At 35.5% G+C, this 21,527-nt stretch overlaps 1 protein-coding gene across 8 annotated transcripts in view; it reads left to right on the top strand.

Annotated features, from left to right (window-relative positions):
- Positions 1-21,527, top strand: part of Cnot6l (CCR4-NOT transcription complex subunit 6 like) — an 87,305-nt gene that overhangs the window by 47,315 nt on the left and 18,463 nt on the right. For all 8 annotated transcript variants that reach the window (XM_029476935.1, XM_021162286.2, XM_029476937.1 and 5 more), the window contains exons 5-8: positions 3,737-3,826; positions 11,357-11,425; positions 15,078-15,235; positions 17,662-17,816. In XM_029476935.1, coding sequence (XP_029332795.1) covers positions 3,737-3,826; positions 11,357-11,425; positions 15,078-15,235; positions 17,662-17,816 — 472 coding nt within the window. The remainder of the gene's footprint in view (positions 1-3,736; positions 3,827-11,356; positions 11,426-15,077; positions 15,236-17,661; positions 17,817-21,527) is intronic.

The following is a 21,527-nucleotide window of genomic DNA, read 5'->3' as shown; positions in this document are numbered from 1 at the left end:
ACAAAACAAAACAAAAAAGAAATTTATCCATTTCTCAAAGCAATTTTCTATTCAGTTCTCCTTTAGCCAGGTTTTTTGTTTTGTTAGTTTGTTTTTCAGGTTTTGACTGGTGCTATATTCATAGTTTCTGTTGATAAATGAGAATAAGATTTGAAATCTCCAATATATTTTATATCACATCTTGGTAATATTTTGTTTTTGTTTTTAGCTTTTGAAAGATGTCCCCATTCTTGTTTATCTTCTGGTGTGTTTGATCCTTTTATTTAAGGTCTTCTGTTTGTCGTTATCATGGTCTAGTTTGTACTACAATGTATTTTGTTAAGTGATATCCTTTTGTAAACTTCTTTGATTATATTGTGTCCTGTATCAGCTTACTCATTATGTTTTTCCTTGAATTAGTATACAAAGTTAAGGGTTTGATTACAGCCTTTTCCTATATATGTACACAATTTTACTTTGTTTTTATTTAATCTTCCTCTTCCAGTGTCCTCCCCATACACCCTAAGCAATCTCAATCTCTCTCTCTCCCTCCCTCCCTCCCTCCCTCCCTCCCTCCTTCCCTCCCTCCCCCTCATTAAATTTATTTATTTATTTGCTTGACATTACAATATCAGTCTCCCTCCTCCCAGTACTCCCCGTGCAGATCATCCTCCCATTCTGCTCTCCCCTTCTCCTTTGAGAAGAGGAAGCCCCCCTCTAGGTATCCATCACACCCTTGCCCCTGCACATCAAATCACTGCACGACTTGGTGCATCCTCTCCCACTGAGGCCAGACAAGGCAGTGGAACCAAGGGAACAGGATTCATAGACAGGCAGGCAGTAGATTCAGGGACAGCTCTTGCTGCTGTTGTTGGAGAACCCTCATGAAGACCAAGCTGCTTATATGCTACATGATATGCAGGGGGCCTAGGTCCAGACCCTGCTTGCTCTTTGGTTGGTGATTCAGTCTCTGGGAGCTCCCAAGGGTCCTGTTTAGTTGACTCTGTTGGTCTTCCTGCCATCTTTTGAGTTCCTCAGTTTTCTTCCAACTCTTTCATGAGACTCCCCAAGCTCCATTAAATGTTTGTGTATGGGTCTCTGCATTTCTTTCCATTGGCTGCTGGGTGGAGCTTCTCAGAGGACAGTTATGGTAGGCTCCTGTCTGCAAACATAACAGAGTATCATTAATAGTATCAGGGATTGGTTCCTGCCCATGGGATGGGTCTCAATTTGGGCCAGTCATTGGTTGGCCATTTCCTCAGTCTCTGTTTTGTCTTTGCCCCTGCACATCTTGTAGGCAGCACACATTTTGGGTCAAAGGTTTTGTGGGTGGGTTTTGTTGTCCTTATCCCTCCTCCCAGCCTGGCTACAGGAAGTGGCTACGTTAGGATCATATTTCTGACTGCTAGGTAGCCCTCGTAGTCACCCTGGGGCCTTCCCCATTCCAGGTCTCTGTCATGTCTTAGAGATTCCCCACCTCCTACTCCCGGCCAAATTTACTTTTCTCTCCCCTGCTCTCCCTATATCTGATCTCCCTCACACCCTACTCCCCTCTATACCCCCTTTCCTTCCCAGTTTCCTCCCTCCATCCACTTCTGATATAGAAGATGTATATTTTATTTTTCCTTCTGAGAAAGAAAGAAATCATCCTCCTTGTTCTTTGGCTTTTTTGGGACTATAGTGTAGTGTGGAAATCCTATATTTTATGGCTAATATCCACTTACAAGTGAGTAAATACCATGCATGGGTTTGGGTTACCTCACCCAGGAAGTGTTTTCTAGGTTCATCCATTTGCCTACAAAATTCATGATGTCCTTGTTTTAACAGCTGAGTAGTATCCCATTGTGTGATTTAACTACATTTAAAAAAAAAATCCATTCTTTGGTTGAGGGACATTTAGGTTGTTTCCAGTTTCTGGTTGTTATGAATAAAGCTGCCACTAACATAGTTGAGCAAGTGTCCTGTGGGATGGTGGAGCATCTTTTGGGTATATGCCCTTCCTGGGCTCATTTGTTGATCTCTTATCTCCAGCTCATCTCAAGTGATCCTCCTTTTAGGCCAATTTTTTAAAACTTGTTTTCAATACTTTATAATTTTTTTCTATTTATAGATTGGCCAACCCCCTGTCTTTTGGTATAGGGTTGTCTATTATTTTATTTGTTGTATGAGAGGCTTGAACCGCTTCAAATAAATAGTGTTCTCTTGTCTCTTCTGTTTTTGTGTTTGCCTAAAGACTCATTAAGCAATGTCTAACGCCAAAGGCTTTTTCAGCAGTAATCATCTGTTATTGTGAAGGTACACTGTTGATGTAGTTATAAATATGAAGGGAAAGGAGATTTATCAGTTGATACAAAGATTTAAGAGACCCTCAGTTGAATGTTTTTCCATCTGTTACTGAAAACTAGAGGGGCCTATGTGGAATACTTTCCCTCCTCTAGATCTGTTTTCTTAGTGGTAGTACTTGTGGACGACATAATCAGCAGAAGTTTGGATTACCTATTTTTGGTTATAAGGATAGGAGTAGTAACTTCAAGTTCTTCTACATTTTGGACCAGAAACCAAGTTTCTAGTCATTTTTTTCTAGAGCTCTAATGTATAAACTCTCTTATTTTAAAGTTTGTGTCTTTTCCTATTCAGTATTCAGCATTTTAAGATCTGTTTATGCTCTTTGGGTAATTTTCCTGAATCTGTTTTTCCTGCTTACTGAGTTTTCTTTTCAGTCTAATCTACTGCCTACCTCATTTGTTGGAGTTTTTCTTAACAACCAGGAAACTCCCATGTCTACATCTTTGATGAGTTTTACTTTTCTGGATCTGAATGCTAGATAATTGTTGCATGGTTACATCAATCAATTTTTCTTCATTCATTAAGAAATATACCTATAAAAATTTGTTATTGGCCAGCCTTGGTCTACAAAGTGAGTTCTAGGACATCCAGGGCTACACAGAGAAACCCTGTCTCAAAAAAAAAAAAAAAAAAAAAAAAAAAAAACCCCAAAAAAAGATTTGTTATTGGTATCTTGTTATTTAATATATCTTTTTTCTTAATACTCAAGATATTTTCAACCATGTCAGAACAAAGTTTTCCTTTCACATTTTGGTGTTATCTTGACAACAAATTTTCTTCTCACTTGAAATATTTGCATTTCCTCATGTATAATGTCAATATAAATATTCCGAGGAGACTTCTCTATGTAAAACAATTTGTTTTTATTTTACATTTATCTATTCATGTGCGAGGTTGGCACATGTTTTAGTCACAGGATAAAAATATAGTTGTTGGTTCTCCTACCATGTGGTTCCTGGCAATAAAACTCAGGTCATCAGGTTTGGCAGCAAGCAACTTTATTCTCAGTCAGTTCTCTGGCCTGAGGCCTCTTTTTATACGAATCACTCATTCTTTCTTAAATAGAATTGTTATGTTTTGGTTAGCAAACTATTTTTAGAGGTAATGTAGAGTTTATAAGGTAATTTCTAAATAAACCATGATTACTATGTATGTGTTTATGAATATGTATGTATGTATTTCTTTTTGACAAATGCAGATTTTAGGATCATACACTGAAATCTGGAAATAACTCTTTTGAAGTTACTATTTATGGCTGTCTTAAAGTATTTTCTTAATATATTCATATAATTTCTTTAGATGTGTGTCACAGATAAAGCAGCAAAATTCAGTTTTGGAAATTACTATGTTGTTCTATAACATATCCCCTGAAATTGCAATTGTCATGTTTTATTCTTGTTTTCTGTTTAAGGCAATCCTTTATCACAGGATATTATGAGCTTATACCAGGACCCAGATGGAACCCGAAAGCTACTGAACTTCATGCTTGACAATCTTGCAGGTAACGCTTACTGACGAAGCATTGAACTCTACAGATGCTATCAGTAGCTGATGCACCACACACTACTTAGACAGCTGCTTAGAGGCTTGGAATTTCTGGCTTATGTAGTAATTAATGAAGTAGGCAGTAATTATGAAATTTATGAAATTTTTTTCCATGTGTGAGTACTTTCTGTTTATGAAGCAATATGATGAGAGTTTTAGTTATACTATCCTGTAGGAATTTTTACAATTTACTACAACTATGGCTACTACTACTATCACTACTACTACTTACTACTACTATTGCTACTTCTGAGATAGTCTTACTGGAGCCCCGGAATGCTCTGGACATTATAATGTAGACCTGACTGACTTCAAACTCACAAGATAATCACTTTCCTCTGAATGTTGGAATTAAAGATACAAGATGGATTCATATATGTCACACATGTAGAGGTGTCAGAGGCCAGAAGAGGGTGTTAGATTCTCTAGAGCTGGAATTGTAGGTGGAAATAATCTGTCTTAAAGTGCTAGGAACTAAAGTCAGATCTTTTGAAAGAGTAGCAAGTGCTCTTAACTATAGAACCATCTTTTTAGTCTCAGGATCTTTACATTTTGTAGTATAAACATTGAGATAAAAATGGCTAGTAATTCCAAGGCTTATGAACTCAAGATTGTCTTAATCACTAAGATAAATAGTTACTTGAATTTGGTACAGACTTTATGTAAAAGTTTAGCTGTACTACAATTGGTTTTTTTTTTTTTTTTTTTACTTTCAGTATAGTGTTCAGTAAATTAAATGAGATAAACAGTACTTTATTATAAAATTGGCTTTCTGTAAGATAATTTTTCCAACTGTAAGTTAACAAATATTCCGTAGACCTTTAGATATACTACCCTAAGGTATGATTCAGGTTAAATGTTTTAAATACTCTCTTGATTTAGTCCAGAGGGTTTGATTAGAACACAATCCCATTATAAATCAAGGTTTGTCTATAGTTCAGCTCATTGTACATATGTGGAACATTTGTGAGCAGTCTTTAAGAATACCAGAGTTACAGGACATTTACAATGGTTGTAGTCCGTATACAAATTTATTTTACATAAGAAGGCTATTCTGTATATAATAACTTATTAAAATTTTTTGATATTATTACTTCTTATTGGCTTACTTAAGCATTGAAAATGTGGGTATAAGTGTGAGATTAATTCTAATTTACACTTTTTGAGTAATGTCTTTCTAAAAATATACATATTTTGGTTGTGTGTGTTGGTTTTGTATATGTAGGGTCCATGAACTTGAATGTATGGGTATGAATACCTGTGTGTGTGCACATATGCTGAGTTATACTTTCCCCTCATTGATTACCTGGAGACAAAGTTAATCATTGAACCAGAATTAGCTTTTTCAGCAATCTTGACTGGCCAGCAGCCTTCTTGGGATATGTCTGCATACTAGTGTATGCAGGTACAACCTCTTTTTTTTATGTGGTACTGGAAATTTGAGCTTAGGCCCTTATACATGTAGAATATGCACATTTTTTTAACCACTGAGCTATCTTCTTTGTCTCTACATCTGGCCCCTTAAAAAATTAGAAACCCCATTTATTTAATTATTTATTTAACAGAGATTTATTATAGCTTTGGCTGGCTTAGAGCACACTATGTGGACCAAACTGGCCACAAACTCACATAAATAATCCACTTGTTTCTCCTGTCTCCTAAGTGCTGGGTTGGAGTAAAGTTACATGATAGTCCTATATGTGTATGTTTTTAAATTTTACTCTGAACCATTTGTTGATAGTTTTATTGTTTCATTGCTGGTTTTAAATGCTGCATGAGAAATCAAGTGTGGAGCAACTGATGTAACTCAGTAAAGAGGCTGCCTAGCATTCACAGAGCTCTGTTGATTCTAGTGCCACATAACCTGGGTGTGGTGCCAGCATGTATTTGAAATCTCAGCACTTTGGAGGTAGACAGGTGATGATCAGAAGCCTAAAGTGATCCTCAATTACATTTGAAATTTAGCCTGAAATATATGGAAACAGAAGGAAACAATATTTCCTATTTAAAAAATTTTCATACAGTATTTTTGGATCATATTCTTTCTTCTTACTCAGCTCCTCCCAAATCCTACCCACCCAAATACATACATGGTTTTTCTATCAAAAACAGAAACAATGAAAACAAACAAACAAAAAATAATATAAAAAATAAAGCCACCGGTCCTTCCAAATGTGTACTCTTTGGTTGGTGGTTTAGTCCCTGGGAGCTCCGGGGGTGGGGGGGGGGTCTGGTTGGTTGATATTATTCTTTCTATAGGGTTGCATAGGAACCCTTCAGTCCTTTCTCTAACTCCTCTATTGGGGACCCCATGCTAAGTCCAATGTTTGGCTGCGAGCATCTGCCTCAGTATTTGTCAGGCTCTGGCAGAGCCTCTCAGGAGACAGCTATATCAGGCTCCTGTCAGCAACACCTGTTGGCATCCAAAGTACTGTCTGCGTTTGGTGACTGTATATGGGATGGATTCCCAGGTGGGGCAGTCTCTGGATGGCCTTTCCTTCAGTCTCTGCTCCACACTTTGTCCCCATATTTCCTTTAGACAGGAGTCCTCTGGGTTAAGAATTTAGGGGAGCCTCTACAGGTTCTCCCTCCCCTTTGTTGGATATTTCAGCTAATCTCATCCCTGTTGGGTTCTGAGAGCCTCTTGCTTTCTTGGCATCTGGGTCTTGCTTGTGGCTATCCCCAGTTCCCATCCCCCATAGCTACACACCTCTGTTCAAATTTCTGACCCTCCGTATATCATCCCTGTCTCCTCTCATACCTGATCCTGCCCTCCATTTTCTCCCTCTTCCTCCTCTCTTCCTCCCAAGTTCCTCCCACCCTCTACCTCCTGTGATTATTTTGTTCCCCCTTCTAAGAAAGACTGAAACATCCACATTTTGGTCTTCCTTCTTGAGCTTCAGATGGTCTGTGAATTGTATCTTGGGTATTCTGAGTTTTTGGGCTAATATCCACTTATCAGTGAGTGCATACCATGTATGTTCTTTTGTGACTGGGTTACCTCACTCAGGATGATACTTTTTAGTTCCATCCATTTGCCTAAGAATTTCATGAAGTACCACATTTTCTTTATGCATTTGTCTGTTGAAGGACATCTGGGTTCTTTCCAGCTTCTGGCTATTATAAATAAGGTTGCTATGAACATAGTGGAGCATTTGTCCTTCTTATATGTTGGAGCATTTTTTGAGTATATGCCCAAGAGTGGCATAGCTGAGTTCTCAGGTAGTACTATGTCCAATTTTCTGAGGAATGGCCACACTGATTTCCAGAGTGGTTGTACCAGCTTGTAATCCCACCAAAAATGGAGGAGTGTTCCTCTTTTTACACACCCTTGCCAGCATCTGCTGTCATCTGACTAAACCACCAACCAAAGAGTCCACATGGAGGGACCCATGGCTCCAACCGTATATGTAGCAGAGGATGGCATTGTCTGGCATCAATAGGAGGAGAAGCCCTTGGTCCTGTGAAGGCTCGATTCCCCAGTGTTGGGGGAGGACAGGGCAGTGAGGTGAGAGTGGGTGGGTGGGTGGCAGAGTACCCTTATAGAAGCAGGGGGAGAGGGGGCGGGGGAGGCTGAGGGGGGCAGGAGGGATCCAGAGGGGAAACTGGGAAAGGAGATAACATTTGAAATGTAAATACATAAAATATCAAAAAAAAGTAAAATAAAATTAGAAAAGCATCCTTTCTGAGTTGGCCAGCAGCTACTTCTGGGTATAGGGCCTGCTCAGGGATGTGGTTGAGTGAGAGACTTTGGAGCACTCAGCCCTGAAAGGGGTATCTTTATCAGATTTCTTCCCTTGAGACTCTTGGATCTATGCAGAAAAAGGAGTGGAAAGGTTTTAAGAACCAGAAACGGTAGATGACTCCAAGGGGGGAAAAATGTGCCTATATATATGGATGATGGTTTGATGATAGAAGTATAAAAAGTTTTGAGATCAAAGACAGTAAAACTTCTCCCTTGATCTGATTATATTTGACTGCATGGGTGGTTTGTTTTTTATTAATTAATTTCAGATATCCTTTTCACAATGCTGTGATAGGAACTGGAGAAGTGACTTAGCCATTTAAAGCACTGGTTGATTTTTCTAGAAGACAGAGGTTTAATTTCCATACCTACATGGAAGCCTACAACCTTCTCTTCAACTTGATTGTATTGTGGTTAGAGAATGTAGTCTTTTTATTAAAAAATTTAATACCTTATAAGCCAACACATTCTTAGTTTTTGTAGGTGTTAAGCATGCACTTCAGAAGAATAGACTTCTGTAGTTGTTGATGGCAGCATTCTATTATACCAGTTTATGGTTGTTGGTGATACTGTACTAATGTGATTAATGTATATTTAATAATTTAGTTTTACTAATTGTTAAACTGTTTAAAATTGCAAATGTACTTGTTTCTTATTATCTACCTCAGAAGTTTAATTATGTGTGCTAAGGATACATTTTTGTGTATTTCATTCATTCCTAATCTTTTTTTGTATCTTTTTAACTTAGTGCTTCTTTCTTCTGTTTGGTTTATATTTTGTTACTTTTTGTAACTAAAGGTAGTAACTTAAATTATTAATGGAAATCTAGCCTCTTTTAACATAAATATGTGTGTGTTATGTTTTCTTTTTTGTTTGTTTTTTTTGTTTTTTGAGACAGGGTTTCTCGGTATAGCCCTGGCTGTCCTGGAACTCACTCTGTAGAACAGGTTGTAATTGTGCTGTAGTTATGCAAGCTTTTTTTTTCTCTACTCTACTGTCAACTTTTGCTTCTCATTTTTGTTTTTTCAAGATTTCTTTTGGTTTTTTGAGACAGGCTTTCTCTGTGTAGCCCTGGCTGTCCTAGAACTCACTCTGTAGTCCAGGCTGGTCTCGAACTCAGAAATTCCCCTGCCTCTGCCTCCCAAGTGCTGGGATTAAAGGCATGCGCCACCATGCCCAGCTCAAGATTTATTTTTATTTTGTGTATATGAAACTTTGCTTTCATGTATATATGTGTATCATGAGCATTCCTGATGACTGAGGAGGCTAGAGGAGGGCACCTGATACCCTGAAACTAGAGTTAGAGAAGGTCATGAGCCGCTGTTTGGATTTTAGTGTACTAAATGATTTTAACTGCTGAACTTTCTCTGCAGCCCCTGCTTCTGGTATTTTAAGCTGTTGATTGGCACATACATGTTTATGATTGTTATTGTTCTATTTTATTTTTTAATTTTGGAAACTACTTTATCACATATTAACGTAGCCATTCTTGGTTGTTGAAAAGTTATTTTCTAATTTTCTCTATTGTTGTATTTGAAGGTATGTAGAATACTTGATTTATTTTTTATTCACCTTACTAAGATTTTATTTTGCCTTTTAATTTAACTAAAGTTTAGGTATTCTTACTGGTACCATAATAGTTCTTACAATTTTCTCCTTTGACCATCAAATACTATTTAAGAACTGGGAGTGAAGTGGTAATGTTAATGCTCCTAGTTTTATCTTTTTTTTTTTTTTTTAAATATATTTTAGTTTTCCTTCTCATATTTTTCTTTTTGTTTGGACAGCTTCCTTTAACACTGGCCATTCTTTAAAGGTAGATCTATCTGTTAATGATCAGTCTTTTAGCTTTTCATGACATTCTGACTTTTATTTCCTCTTGATCCTCCTTTCTACTAATCTCAGCCACACAGTAGTTTGGAGTATCTAGGGTTACATGCATGCACCCATGACGAGCTCCTTGATTTCTAAAGGATAGTTCTTTTGTTGTAGCCATTGAAAAATGTAGTGTTTCCTTAGGCTTCCAATGGAATTTAAATTGGTGTTTTCCTATAGGTAATCTGTTAGGTCTTTGATGTTTCTGAAGTTATTTTTCTAGTTCTCAGAAATTTAGTTAGAATTTCATCAAATTTATTTGACTTAAATTTATTTACTTTCTTTGATTTCTAGTTGAATGGAAATTTTTATCCATTATATCTTAGAAAACTTTTCAGCTTTATATTCTTTGTTCTAGACTATTAATGATAGGAATTTAGACATTTTTATAATTCCATAAGTAATTTCTCAATTTATTTTATTTTTCAGTTTTTTGAGACAGGGTTTCTTTGTGTAGCCCTTGCCGTCCTCCTAGAACTTGCTCTTTAGACCAGGCTGGCCTTAAACTCACACAGATCTACGTGCCTCTGCCTCCCAGCTATTGGCATTAAAGGCATATGTCACCACTACCCAGTGTATTTTTGTATTTTCAAAGACTTTTTTCTGTTTTTGTTTTTTATTATTATTTTTAACGTATATTCGTTCATTATAAAAGTCATTGATTTTTTTATTTTTTTAATCATTTCAGTGGTCTCAGTTCTGGTTGAACAAGGTGGGTTTGAAAACGTCCTCACTACTTTATGGCATAGGATTCTTCTGAGGGAATGAATGGTCCTGCTGCAGATGTAACACAACATCATAGATAATTACTTCATCTTGGGGGCAGGAGTTTTCTGGAAGGTTGTATTTTCCTGGAATTCAAGGTGATGACAGGATTAGGATAAATGTCTGGAGATCTTTGGCAACTCTGGGATGTGACATTACAGAAAGTTGCCAGTGAAGTACCTCAACTTCTTTGTTTCCTCAATTCTGAAGAGAATGAGCTAGCCACTCTTGAGTGAAATTGACATTATAAAACAGTGAAAGAAGTCAGGAGTTGGTGAAGCACACCTCTAATCCCCCAGCACTTAACAGGGGCCAGGGGCAGGGAAAGGGGCAGGCAGATAGGTGAATTTAAGCTGAGCCTGGTCTACTTTTGAGTCTGAGTTCCAGGACAGTGAGAGCTACACAGAGAAATTGTATCTCAAAAACCACAAAACAATGAAAGAGCAGGTAATGAAAGCCTCATTAGAAAACTCTTTATTTACATTCATTTTCTTTTTCTGTTTTAAGATACTTGCTTTACCGGTATGTTAAGTTTTTACATAGCTTTAAGTTTGCAGAAGGGAACAAAGATAAATCATGACAACCTATGTAATTAAAACAAAAGATTTTGCTTAATGTTTTAAGTTTAAGGCACTTTTCATAAAATCATACATGTGGAATTAATCATTAATGAGTTTTTTAATGTCCTTTTCTAATAGTAAGTGCTCCGTGTGAGATCAGAGGACAGCTTTCAGAAGACTCCTTTCTTTGTGTCCTGTCGCTCTCACTGCTCTCTGTACTCCATGCTAGCTGGCTTGAGCTTCCAGCTGATCCTCTGGCCTCCTCTCATCTCTCTCATCTTAGAAGAGTGCTGGGATATACAACAGAATAAGGCTTTTTACATAAGTTCCAAGGATTCAAGCTGAAGTAACAGGAATTTTTACCCACTGATTCCTGCTTTTTTTGAACTCTTAGTTTTTAAGTCTATGTTCAAATCCAGGATTGGATTTTTAGCCTACTTGTGGGCTTAAATCACAAATAGGTAGATTTGGTATTAGAAACTAAATGACACTGATTTCATACACATAGAGGATTATTTTGTTTTTAACTTTTTTCTTTCAGTTCATCCAGAGCAGCTTCCTCCGAGGCCATGGATTACATTAAAAGAACGAGACCAAATTCTGCCATCAGGTAGCTTTTCTCTCTTTTACTTTTAAAATAAAGCTCTATTTGAGCTTGTGATTACAGGCTTTCATTTTATCTACCATGGGTATAGATGTGCCCAAAAGTGTTGATAGGATAGACTAAAACAACATCAAGATAGGCCTGTTATACAAGTAAACACCTCTTGTCTTTCACATTGCTGCACTGGGCTAGAAAGTTATTCTTTGTGATGCAGCTTATTAGCGCTCTTAGGTGGTTCTTCTAATGAGCAATAGTAACCTCGCTTCTGAAAGGCTCTACGTTTCCTAGGTACTTTACCTTCTGTGAGAGGAAGACTGGCAAGATACTTAATGTTTAAGATAGTGTGTAGAAATGTCAGAAGAATTAATTGTAGAAATGGTTCAGAGTATTTCATAACTCGAAGGGCATAACTTGGCATATCTGAAACAGTAATATATGAAATTTAAGCCATTATGTCTTTTTGCAGATGGTTAACAGTTTTACCTTTTTGTAGTACTTTTAACTGCGTGGTAAGACATTTTAGGTTTGGAAATGCTACTTAAAATAAGTTATAAAGGGGCCAGAGAGATGGTTCAGTGGTTAAGTGCATTTTTTGCTCTTGAAGAAGACCTTTGTTCAGTTTCTAGGGCCCACATGGCAGCAGTCATCCGTAACCTAGTTCCAGGGAATCTGGTTCTCTAGGATATCAGGCTCTTTTGAGATGCATATATGCAGGAAATCATGCATATACATAAAGTAAAATCTTTAACAAAATTGTGAGATATTGTTTAAGTGCCTTTTAAATGACATCCATAAATATTTTTATGATACTTAATTTCATTTTAAAATTAAATAAACATTTTTAGCTTTCATAGGTTAGACCAATTACTGAACACTACTACTTTAATGGTTTTTAAGGGTTAGAAGTTGCTATCAACATTTTGAACAATATAGACCTTTCTGTTTCTGAGTTGTTTGGTCAGGGTGTTCTTGTTGTTGTTGTTGTCATCCTTATTTTGTTTTTAAAGACAGGGTCTCTCTATTTAGGTCTGGTTGTCCTGGAGCTTGTTGTGTAAACCAGGCTGGTCTCACAGAAATCTACCTTCTTCTGCCTCCCAAGTGCTGATATTGAAAGTGTGTGCCACCACACCTGGCCTTTGGCTTTATTTTTACTTAAACATTCAGAACAAAATATTTCAGTATTGGGTAAAATGTAATAAGACTTCTTCATGCTTCTCTTTGTATTTTAATGATGCTGAGAAATAACTCTTCACGATACAGTTTTGTGTCTTTCACAACTATAGGAAAACATCAGCCTGTTAAATAGACATTGTTTCAAAATTTCCACAAATGAACATTTGTTTTAGCATGATACATATAGAATGATCTAAGTAAAGGAAATCCTTCATGTTTTTAGAGGGCCTTGAATTAGATAGATTGGTTTGCTGTAGTGTGGTTTATATCCTTTCTACTCTACCCTCCTCCATCTTTCTTAGAAATGGAAGGCTCTTCCTTGGTTAGATTTCCATCTTCTGTTAAGTGAAATTAAGCCAGATACTGAAATAAAAATATTTTGTCTTTTGTATTTGAAATTTAGATTTATGAAAAAAATTCACATAAGACATGAAGATAGATGGGAGGAAACTATTTGGGAAGAGAGCAGAAGGGAACCCTATGGGGGGCATTCAACAGGCGCTGGGGTAGTCAGGGATAGGTTCATATGAACAAAGTATCTTAGGTACAAAAATGTCAGTGAACATACACTAATTAAAATGAAAACCAGTGTAAAGGTTAGTTTTTTACATTAAAGATGAACATATATTTTGAGCTCTTTAATCCCTTCTTGAACACAAATGAACATAACTTAAAAGGCTTCTACTATTACATAGCCACATATCTATTAAGAAAAGGAAGAGATACATACAGCTAAATATTAAGTAGTCAGTGATTCCTAGAGTAATGTTTTCTTAGGGTTAACTGTGATGAAGAACCTAGTAAAGATTTTCCTTAGTTTGGTACTAACTGAGTAGATTCTGAGTGTCAGTATTGAAAAATGCCCCTTTCTTTTGCTGTATAGAGAGATGTGTGTAATAACTCAGGTAGTGTAGAGTGATTGTATACTGAAATTATTTTAATCATTAACTGCAATAATTAGGCCCAATTAGAGAAAAGTCTTCTAGATAGAAATGGAAATTGGAAATTATATCTGCAGCTTAATTAATTTCCACTTTAAAACTTGTAAAAATTGCATTAATGCAGAATTTAATCTTTGTTAGAGAAATTTCCACTCCTAGACTTTTCTAGAAAAATCTTACATCAAAAAGTCTCTATATTAGCAAAACCAATAACTACAACAATCTAAGTAACTTCTTTTCCTCTTCAAATCTGGATAGGCAGAACATGCTAAACTCGGGGTACTAACTTTCACAGAATCGTGGCTTATGAATTGTTCAGGGTCATTTCCAAAGTAAATACAAAGGATATAAATAATTCCAACTGAAACGTAGACTTCAGTATACAAAATGGCCATGAATCTAACACTTTTCTGTCTTTTCTATTATTGAAAGTGAACCCAGCTTCAACAAAGTTACTTTAACTTTAGTTGCTTAGAAATTTATGAAATTGATGGTTTTTAACCATGCAGGTTTATTAACCTAAGTGCTATCTTCTTGAAAATATGTATGCCAAAAACCTAATGCTCTGACTTAGCATAGGGATATCCTTTGTATCAGGGTTTCTTTGTTATTTAATGGTTTTTTGTTTGTTTGTTTGTTTGTTTTTGTTGCTGTTGTTTTTGAAAACCATCTACATGGTGACTAAAATGGGTACCTAAGATGAAGAATATTTTAGGAAATTTAGGCCTTATTTTTGTTTAACATTATATCTAATTTGAGTCAATTCAGGATTTTGTTAAACTTTAATTTCTGTTTCACAGATACTTAGGGGTCAGAAGTGGTGGGTTTCCAAGTATTAAGGTGATCATTAATGCTGTTGACTCTCAGAGCATAATTTAGAGTAGTGAGGGAATCTGGATTATTAGTTTGCTACATTTGTGGTTGTGGTTTTTAATAAGTCAGAATCTTACAGAATAATAACTTTACTTCAGAAATGAATATTAGATTGACAGAAAGGATTCTCTTATGGCTAAATTTGGTCACCCTTTTTTGGCTTAGATTAGTAGAAATATTAATAGGTCCCTAAAATGTTAGCTATCAATATTTTGATAAAAAGTAAAGAAATTAGAACACTTTAAATTAAACTAAAATTTGTATTTGTTTTAATTTAAAAAACCTTTCTCCATAAATCACATGCAAATAATTAATACTCTGATTTTCAAAAGTTGAACTTACTAAATTTTCTTCAAAATTTTCAATATGGATAGTTAAATTTAGACTGTTAAACATTAGCGCATTGTACTTCAATGTCATCATAAGATAGCACTGTAAGTGAAATTGTCTTTAACTTGAAATGTGAATGTAAAAGTCATAGAAGATACTACATTTTTGAGAAATCCTGCATTCCAAGTTAAACAAAAGTAAATACTTTATCATAATTTGCTTCTCCTGGCATTTTGCATATGAACTGTTTTTATGTGCTTATGCATGTATATTCTTGATACTGAGTAACAAAAAGTTGCCTAATTTCCTCCTTTTTGTCTGTTTTTTTCTCCCCTTCTTAGCATCATTCACGGTTATGTGTTACAATGTGTTATGTGATAAATATGCTACCAGGCAGCTATATGGCTATTGTCCGTCCTGGGCATTAAACTGGGAATACAGAAAAAAGGGAATTATGGAAGAAATTGTTAACTGGGATGCAGATATCATTAGTCTTCAGGTAACACTATAGAAATTAAATTGTGTTTAACCTAAAGATGAACTAAAAATAGTAGAAAATCCTACCTCTGGGGGGAAAAAAGCCCATGTTCAAAGCAAAACTGAAAAAGAATATTTTTTTTCTCCTTTAAAGGGGCAATAATTTCAGTAAAACTGAAAGAGATTTTCATAGTGTAACTATATTGCTGACTGAGGACACATGTATATTTATTTTCATTTACTGTTTTCTGAAATTAATCTTGCCTCCTATCCATGTTAACAGTTCCTTGTGAGCATTTTATTGGAATTATTGAAAGAGAAAATTTGCAAATGAGTCTTTCAGGAATAAAAGTTTTACTTAAGACTTGAGTTCAGAAGAAGAAAAATTTCTTAAAGATGTTTCTTAATCATTAAAAAAACCTGCCCAGTTAATTCATAAAATTTATTTTACTTGATGAACTATTTCTAAAATTTAGACCTGTCTGAATGTTTCTCTTTTTTAAACAGATCTGTATTGGTAAATTTTTTATATCTGTTTGACTTCTCAAAAATAATTTTAAAATTCCTTTTCAGTTTGTTTAAATACTTACTAAGGGTTCAAATCTCTCAGGAGGTAGACCACTCACAGAAGACGGGCTCAGTTGTAGAAGTTGCTTACATAGCCTTGAATTGGAGAGGAGGACTTTTCACCTTTCTATTTAAAACACCATGTGTTGAATTTAACTGAAGAAGAAATATGTATTCTTTGGAAATTGAAATTTCTTTTCAACATTTAGCAATAATTAGCCCAGAATTTTGAGTATTTTTTTTGTTTTTGTTAGTAATTTTATTGATTTCAAAGCATCTTATTTTCATTTGAAAAAATTCATATAGACAATTATGTTTATTTAATTAGATACAGCATGATACTTAAATATATGTGTACACTGTGGTATGGCTTGTTCATATATCCATCACCTCAAATAGTTAAGGATGCTTTAAAATTATTGTAGTATCTTATACATATTTAGTGTTTCCTGGGAAGAAAGCTGATGACTTGCTTTTTGTTTTTTGGTTTTTTGGTTTTTTGTTTTTTTTTTTTTGCTACACAGTATGCCCCAATCCAGCCATGGCTATGTACTGAGGCCCCATGTCAAAAAACAAAAGAAACACGGAAATCTTTTTTTTTTTAATGGAGTAGCTTGGTAATTATTTTTGTATCTTACATTGAGAGTTGGGAGGAGGAAGCATATGCAGTTGGCTGTGGCTCACTGTCCAGCTTTCTCTTCAGTATTCATAGCACCATGCTCAGGCCTTTTAAGTCAAAGGTAGTTTGAAAGATAAATCTGAATTTAAGGAAACTTTTCTTTTGTAAAAGCCATAGTACATTATAGAGTATGCTGCAAAAGTTGAAAAATTAGAAAGTGTGACTAAGGAAAATGTGAACTATATATGAAAGGCCTGAAGTATTTTTATATACTTTTTTTGTTCTTTTCATTTAGTTAAAAGTATTTTAATGAATAAAGACTATAATATTGGCATATTTTCTTTATCCACTTATTACACTTTTTCATGTTACTCAAACTCTTAAAATCAGCAGATGAATTACAATGTTTAAATTGTAGAACAGTCATTTGGAGCTTTTATTTTTTTTTTTTTAAATCATGCTATTGAGAGCACCTTTATATGCACATATCATCACTTCTACATTTTTTTGGAAAGGTTTATTTAAAATATTCTATGGATCAAAGAATAAAATCTCTAACTTAATTATTTAAATTAAGAGACCATTTTTTTAAAAAAAAATTTATTAGATATTTTCTTCATTTACATTTCAAATGCTATCCCAGAACTCCCCCATGCCCCCGCCCCCCACTCCCCTACCCACCCACTCCTATTCTTGGCCCTGGCTTTCCCCCATACTGAGGCATATAAAGTTTGCAAGTCAAGGGGCCTCTCTTCCTAATGATGGCCGACTAGGCCATCTTCTGCTGCATATGCAGCTAGAGACTTAAGAGACCATTTTATGATCTGAAATTTTAGATTTTTATTTTGTTATTGCTAATAGTGTCTTTTGCACTCTTCAGATATCATTTCTTTATACCACAATTTAAAAGAATAATTTAATCACTTTTCTTTTTACAGGAAAGATTCACTATTTCCTATCACTTAATATGTGATTTATTTAATTATATTGGAGTTAACCCTAATTTGGGAAACAGGAAAGCTGAGATATAATCTTACTCCTGTTGTTAACCAGTACAGTGAACATGAGAAAGTCATGCCACCTTTCTTGTGCCTTCATGGTTAAAATACTGCACATGTCAAACACAACTGCTTATGATAAGATTGCTGGATAATATGTTACGTAAAGTGCTTTGTTGTAATCAATTCTTACTCATTACAGAATATTTTTATGTCTTAACTATTTTCACTGTCCTGTAGATAACAATTTTTCCTTCATCTTAGGAAGTGGAAACAGAGCAATACTTTACTCTCTTTCTGCCAGCATTGAAGGATCGTGGATATGATGGATTTTTTTCTCCAAAGTCACGTGCCAAAATCATGTCTGAGCAGGAAAGAAAGCATGTGGATGGTTGTGCAATATTCTTCAAAACAGAAAAGTGAGTCAGAAGAGAAAGCACAGCAATGTACACTTAATTACTTTTAACTTTTTTTTTCTTGGAAAAATTTTATATTGGTTATTTTATTTATTTATACTTCAAATGTTAGCCCCGTTCCTGGTTTTCCTTCTACAACCCCCACCCCTGCTTTTATGAGGTTGCTTTTCCACCCACCCATCCTCCCACTCATGCCTCATTGCCCTAGCATTCCCCAACACTGGGGCATCAAGCCTCCACAGGACCAAGGGCCTCCCCTCCAAATGATGAGGCCATCCTCTGCTACATATACAGCTGGAGCCATGGGTCCCTCCATGTGTATTCTTTGGTTGGTGGTTTAGTTCCTGGGAGCTCTAGGGGGTCTGGTTGGTTGATACTGTTGTTCTTCCTGTGGGGTTGCAAACCCTTCAGCTCCTTCAGTCCTTCGCCTTTCTCCTTCATTGAGGGCCCAGTGCTCGTGTTCGCTGCAAGCATCCACATCTGTATTGATTAGGCTCTGGCAGAGCCTCATAGGGGACAACTATACCAGGCTCCTGTCAGCAAGCACTTCTTGGCATCAGCAATAGTGTCTGGGTTTGGTGTCTGCAGATGGAATGGATCCCCAGGTGGGACAGTCTCTGGATGTCCTTTCCTTCAGTCTCTGTTCCACTCTTTTCCTGCATTTTTCTTAGACAGGAGCAATATTGGGTTAATATTTTTGAGATGGGTGGGTGGCCTCATGCCTCAACCGGTGGTCATGCCTAACCTCTGGATATGATCTCACAGGTACTCTCTCCCCTTTGTTGGGTATTTCAGCTAATGTCCTCCCGGTTGGGTCCTGGGAGCCTCTTGCTTTCCTGGCATCCGGGACTTTCATTGAAAATAGTCTTTAATTTGATTCTAAAAGAGTAAAGCTAGAAATTGCAATACTGTTTTTCTTAGGCAGTGTACAAGAAATGAAGATATTTATTATATTGTTATTGGTAGATTACTGTGAAATTTTGAGATGGATTTGAAGATAACAGTTTTTAATGTATTTCCATAGAGTAAAACATCAGTTATATGTAAAGTATAATTAATAACGGCAATATATGATATGGATTTCCTTCTGTGATTTCATTTTCAATTAATATTTCATTAATAGTAATATTACTGTTCAATATTAAATATAACTAATAATTTACTTCCTAAATGCATATTGAATTCTTTTGTGACATGTCTTTGCTAAGCACGAATAAGTTCTAGTCTCATTAGAACTTTAAATATAGCAGGAAAATGATAGGAACACAGAACAATCAAACAATAGGACCTGTATAAGAAAGTTCTAGTTCTAGGATAAGGAGAGGGCAGAAGCAAAGCATAAGGCTCAGGGAAGCAGGGAGTGAAAAGATTCGCACCACTTAGTGAAAAACAAAATGCACACAACTGTGAGAAGTTGAATTTCATTCTTAATACTTTGGGCTTAATATACTAGACAGTTACTTACATACAGGATAGCATATATGTGTTTATGCCCTTTTTCTAATATTTCCCTATTTAAACCCCATTTTAACAAAATCAGCTAGTTTTTTTTTCTTATAATACATCTTTCCATCATACCAAACTACTTTATGTGAACAATATCAGTGAATTTAAAAAATATTTGGCCTAATTCTCACTTTTATGTATCTAATTTCTTGTCTTTTTTCATGATTTGTAATAAACATTTTAGTTTTAGAAAAAAGTGTAGAGCTGTATAATATTTAATAGAGAGCATACTCAGTTCACCCCCTTTTTTGCAAGTTTTATTTTATTAGATTAAAAACCCTTTCAATTAATTATATGGCTTGTCTTGTTTAAATTTTAAAGTGATTCTCAGTGGTAGGTAGACAACCTTTTTCTTAATTTTTTTAAATAGATAATGAAATGAAGACACAGGCAGATAGGTTCCATGAAGAAGGCTACATGACGTCTTACTTCATAATTCACACCATCAACTTCTATATACAGTATCTTTTAGGCTTTTTGTTAAGCTCTGATACTATTTTTACTTCTTACAAGGTTACCTCATTTGGAAAATTTGGCTTAAATTTGACATTTATTACCAGTGTTCATAGAAAAAGTTCTTTGAAACACTTAAGTTTAAAAAATATGTGGTAACAGTGAAATGTTAAATTAAGATCAACCTATTGTCCTGCTTGCTTCCCTTCCTTCCTCCATCCCCACTTTCTTGTTTTTCCCTACTCTTTCTCTCCTGATCTGTCTCTCTATGTGGCCTTGAGCTCACTGTTCAAGTGCTGGGGTTGCAGGTGTGTGCCACAGCATCTGGTTCACATCCTTCTAATACTTTCTGGATAATGTGGATGACTTTTTGTTTGATCACTGTTTTGAAAGGAGAAATTTAAATTCCTTGGTAATTTACTAGAGGTGGTTAATATTTTGCAGAACAGTTATAACTGCAATATAGGACACTTTTAACCATTATAGTTGTAGATTCATTCTTGGATTATTACAGTACTGTGAATTTTTTTTTTAAATAAGTACAGAGGAAATAGTTTGTTGCATTCTTTTTCCTTCCCTTCTTAGCTGTCTCTTTCCTAAATAGTATAGTATCATGGAATGCATAACAATGAAGAATTTTGAGTGTGACACATTTCATTAAACCATTTGCTAACAGTCCAAGCACCCTACTTTTGAAGACTGTTTCTTCTGTTCTCTAATTCCTTAGTTGACTGTAGTTCTTCATCTGGGGGTGAGGCTTTAGGGGCCCCACTTTTACTCTCTTCTTTCTTCATGGCAGAGGTAATAGTACAAAGGCTAGGAAATCACAGCTCTACTAGTATTTAGTCAGCTGTGTAATCGTGAGTAAGTTGTTTGCACTTTTAGATCAGTTCTTTTACTTGCTTATTCTTGTAAGAAACATTTTATGTTGTTTACAAAAGTAACAAAGTAAAAACGATAGCTAGAAGGGTATTTTGATTTCATATTCACTTTCAAAGTCTCTTAAATCAGAATAGACAGTAATTTTTATCAAAACACTTATCCATATGGTGAAAGAATGGAGTAATTTTTGGGGGGTAAAAGCTAGGATATATATTAAAGACATATAAAGAATTAGAGTACAGTAAAATATTCTAGTGATTTCTTTTTAAGATGGGAGGGGGTCACTGATTGTTGAGCTTAAGGCTTCAAGCACTTCAAACAGGCACTCTGTCACTGAGCCACACTAACCTGCCAAGATTTAATGTGGCAGTCTCATCAGGACCTTTTATTTTAGGTATCATAAGCATCATTTGTTCTTAGTTAAAGGTACTGCAAAATTATATTTTGATCTAATGCCAGAAATGAGTTTTGCTTTGTCTTTTATGTCAAATATGATCTACAGTAGGTAAACATAATACACATACATGCATTTTTTTTTATATGTAGTGTGTATAGAGAACTGCATTAAAGACGGATTTTTGTCTAGACAGGGTAGGAGAGGAAGAGAATACCAAGAGGAGGGGGCAGAGGAGGAGATGGGGAGGGTAAAGCACAGGTGGGACAACAGCTTGGTGTCATTAGACGCCTCACTGTCATCACATAGTTTTAAAATTTATTGTTTCAAAGAAAAGTTTCTATGAACATTGCTAATAAATGATAAATTCAAGGCATTTTTCCCGAATGAGGTAACCTTTTAGATTTATTGTGTTAGTTATTCACAGTTGCTGCTCAGTGTTGTCTCTCTAGCTTTAAGTGCAATCACATGGCAACATT

Source organism: Mus caroli, chromosome 5, assembly GCF_900094665.2.
Source record: "Mus caroli chromosome 5, CAROLI_EIJ_v1.1, whole genome shotgun sequence".
NCBI lineage: Eukaryota > Metazoa > Chordata > Mammalia > Rodentia > Muridae > Mus > Mus caroli.
The sequence above is the reverse complement of the archived record's forward strand: the minus strand, read 5'-3'. Positions and strand labels throughout refer to the sequence as shown.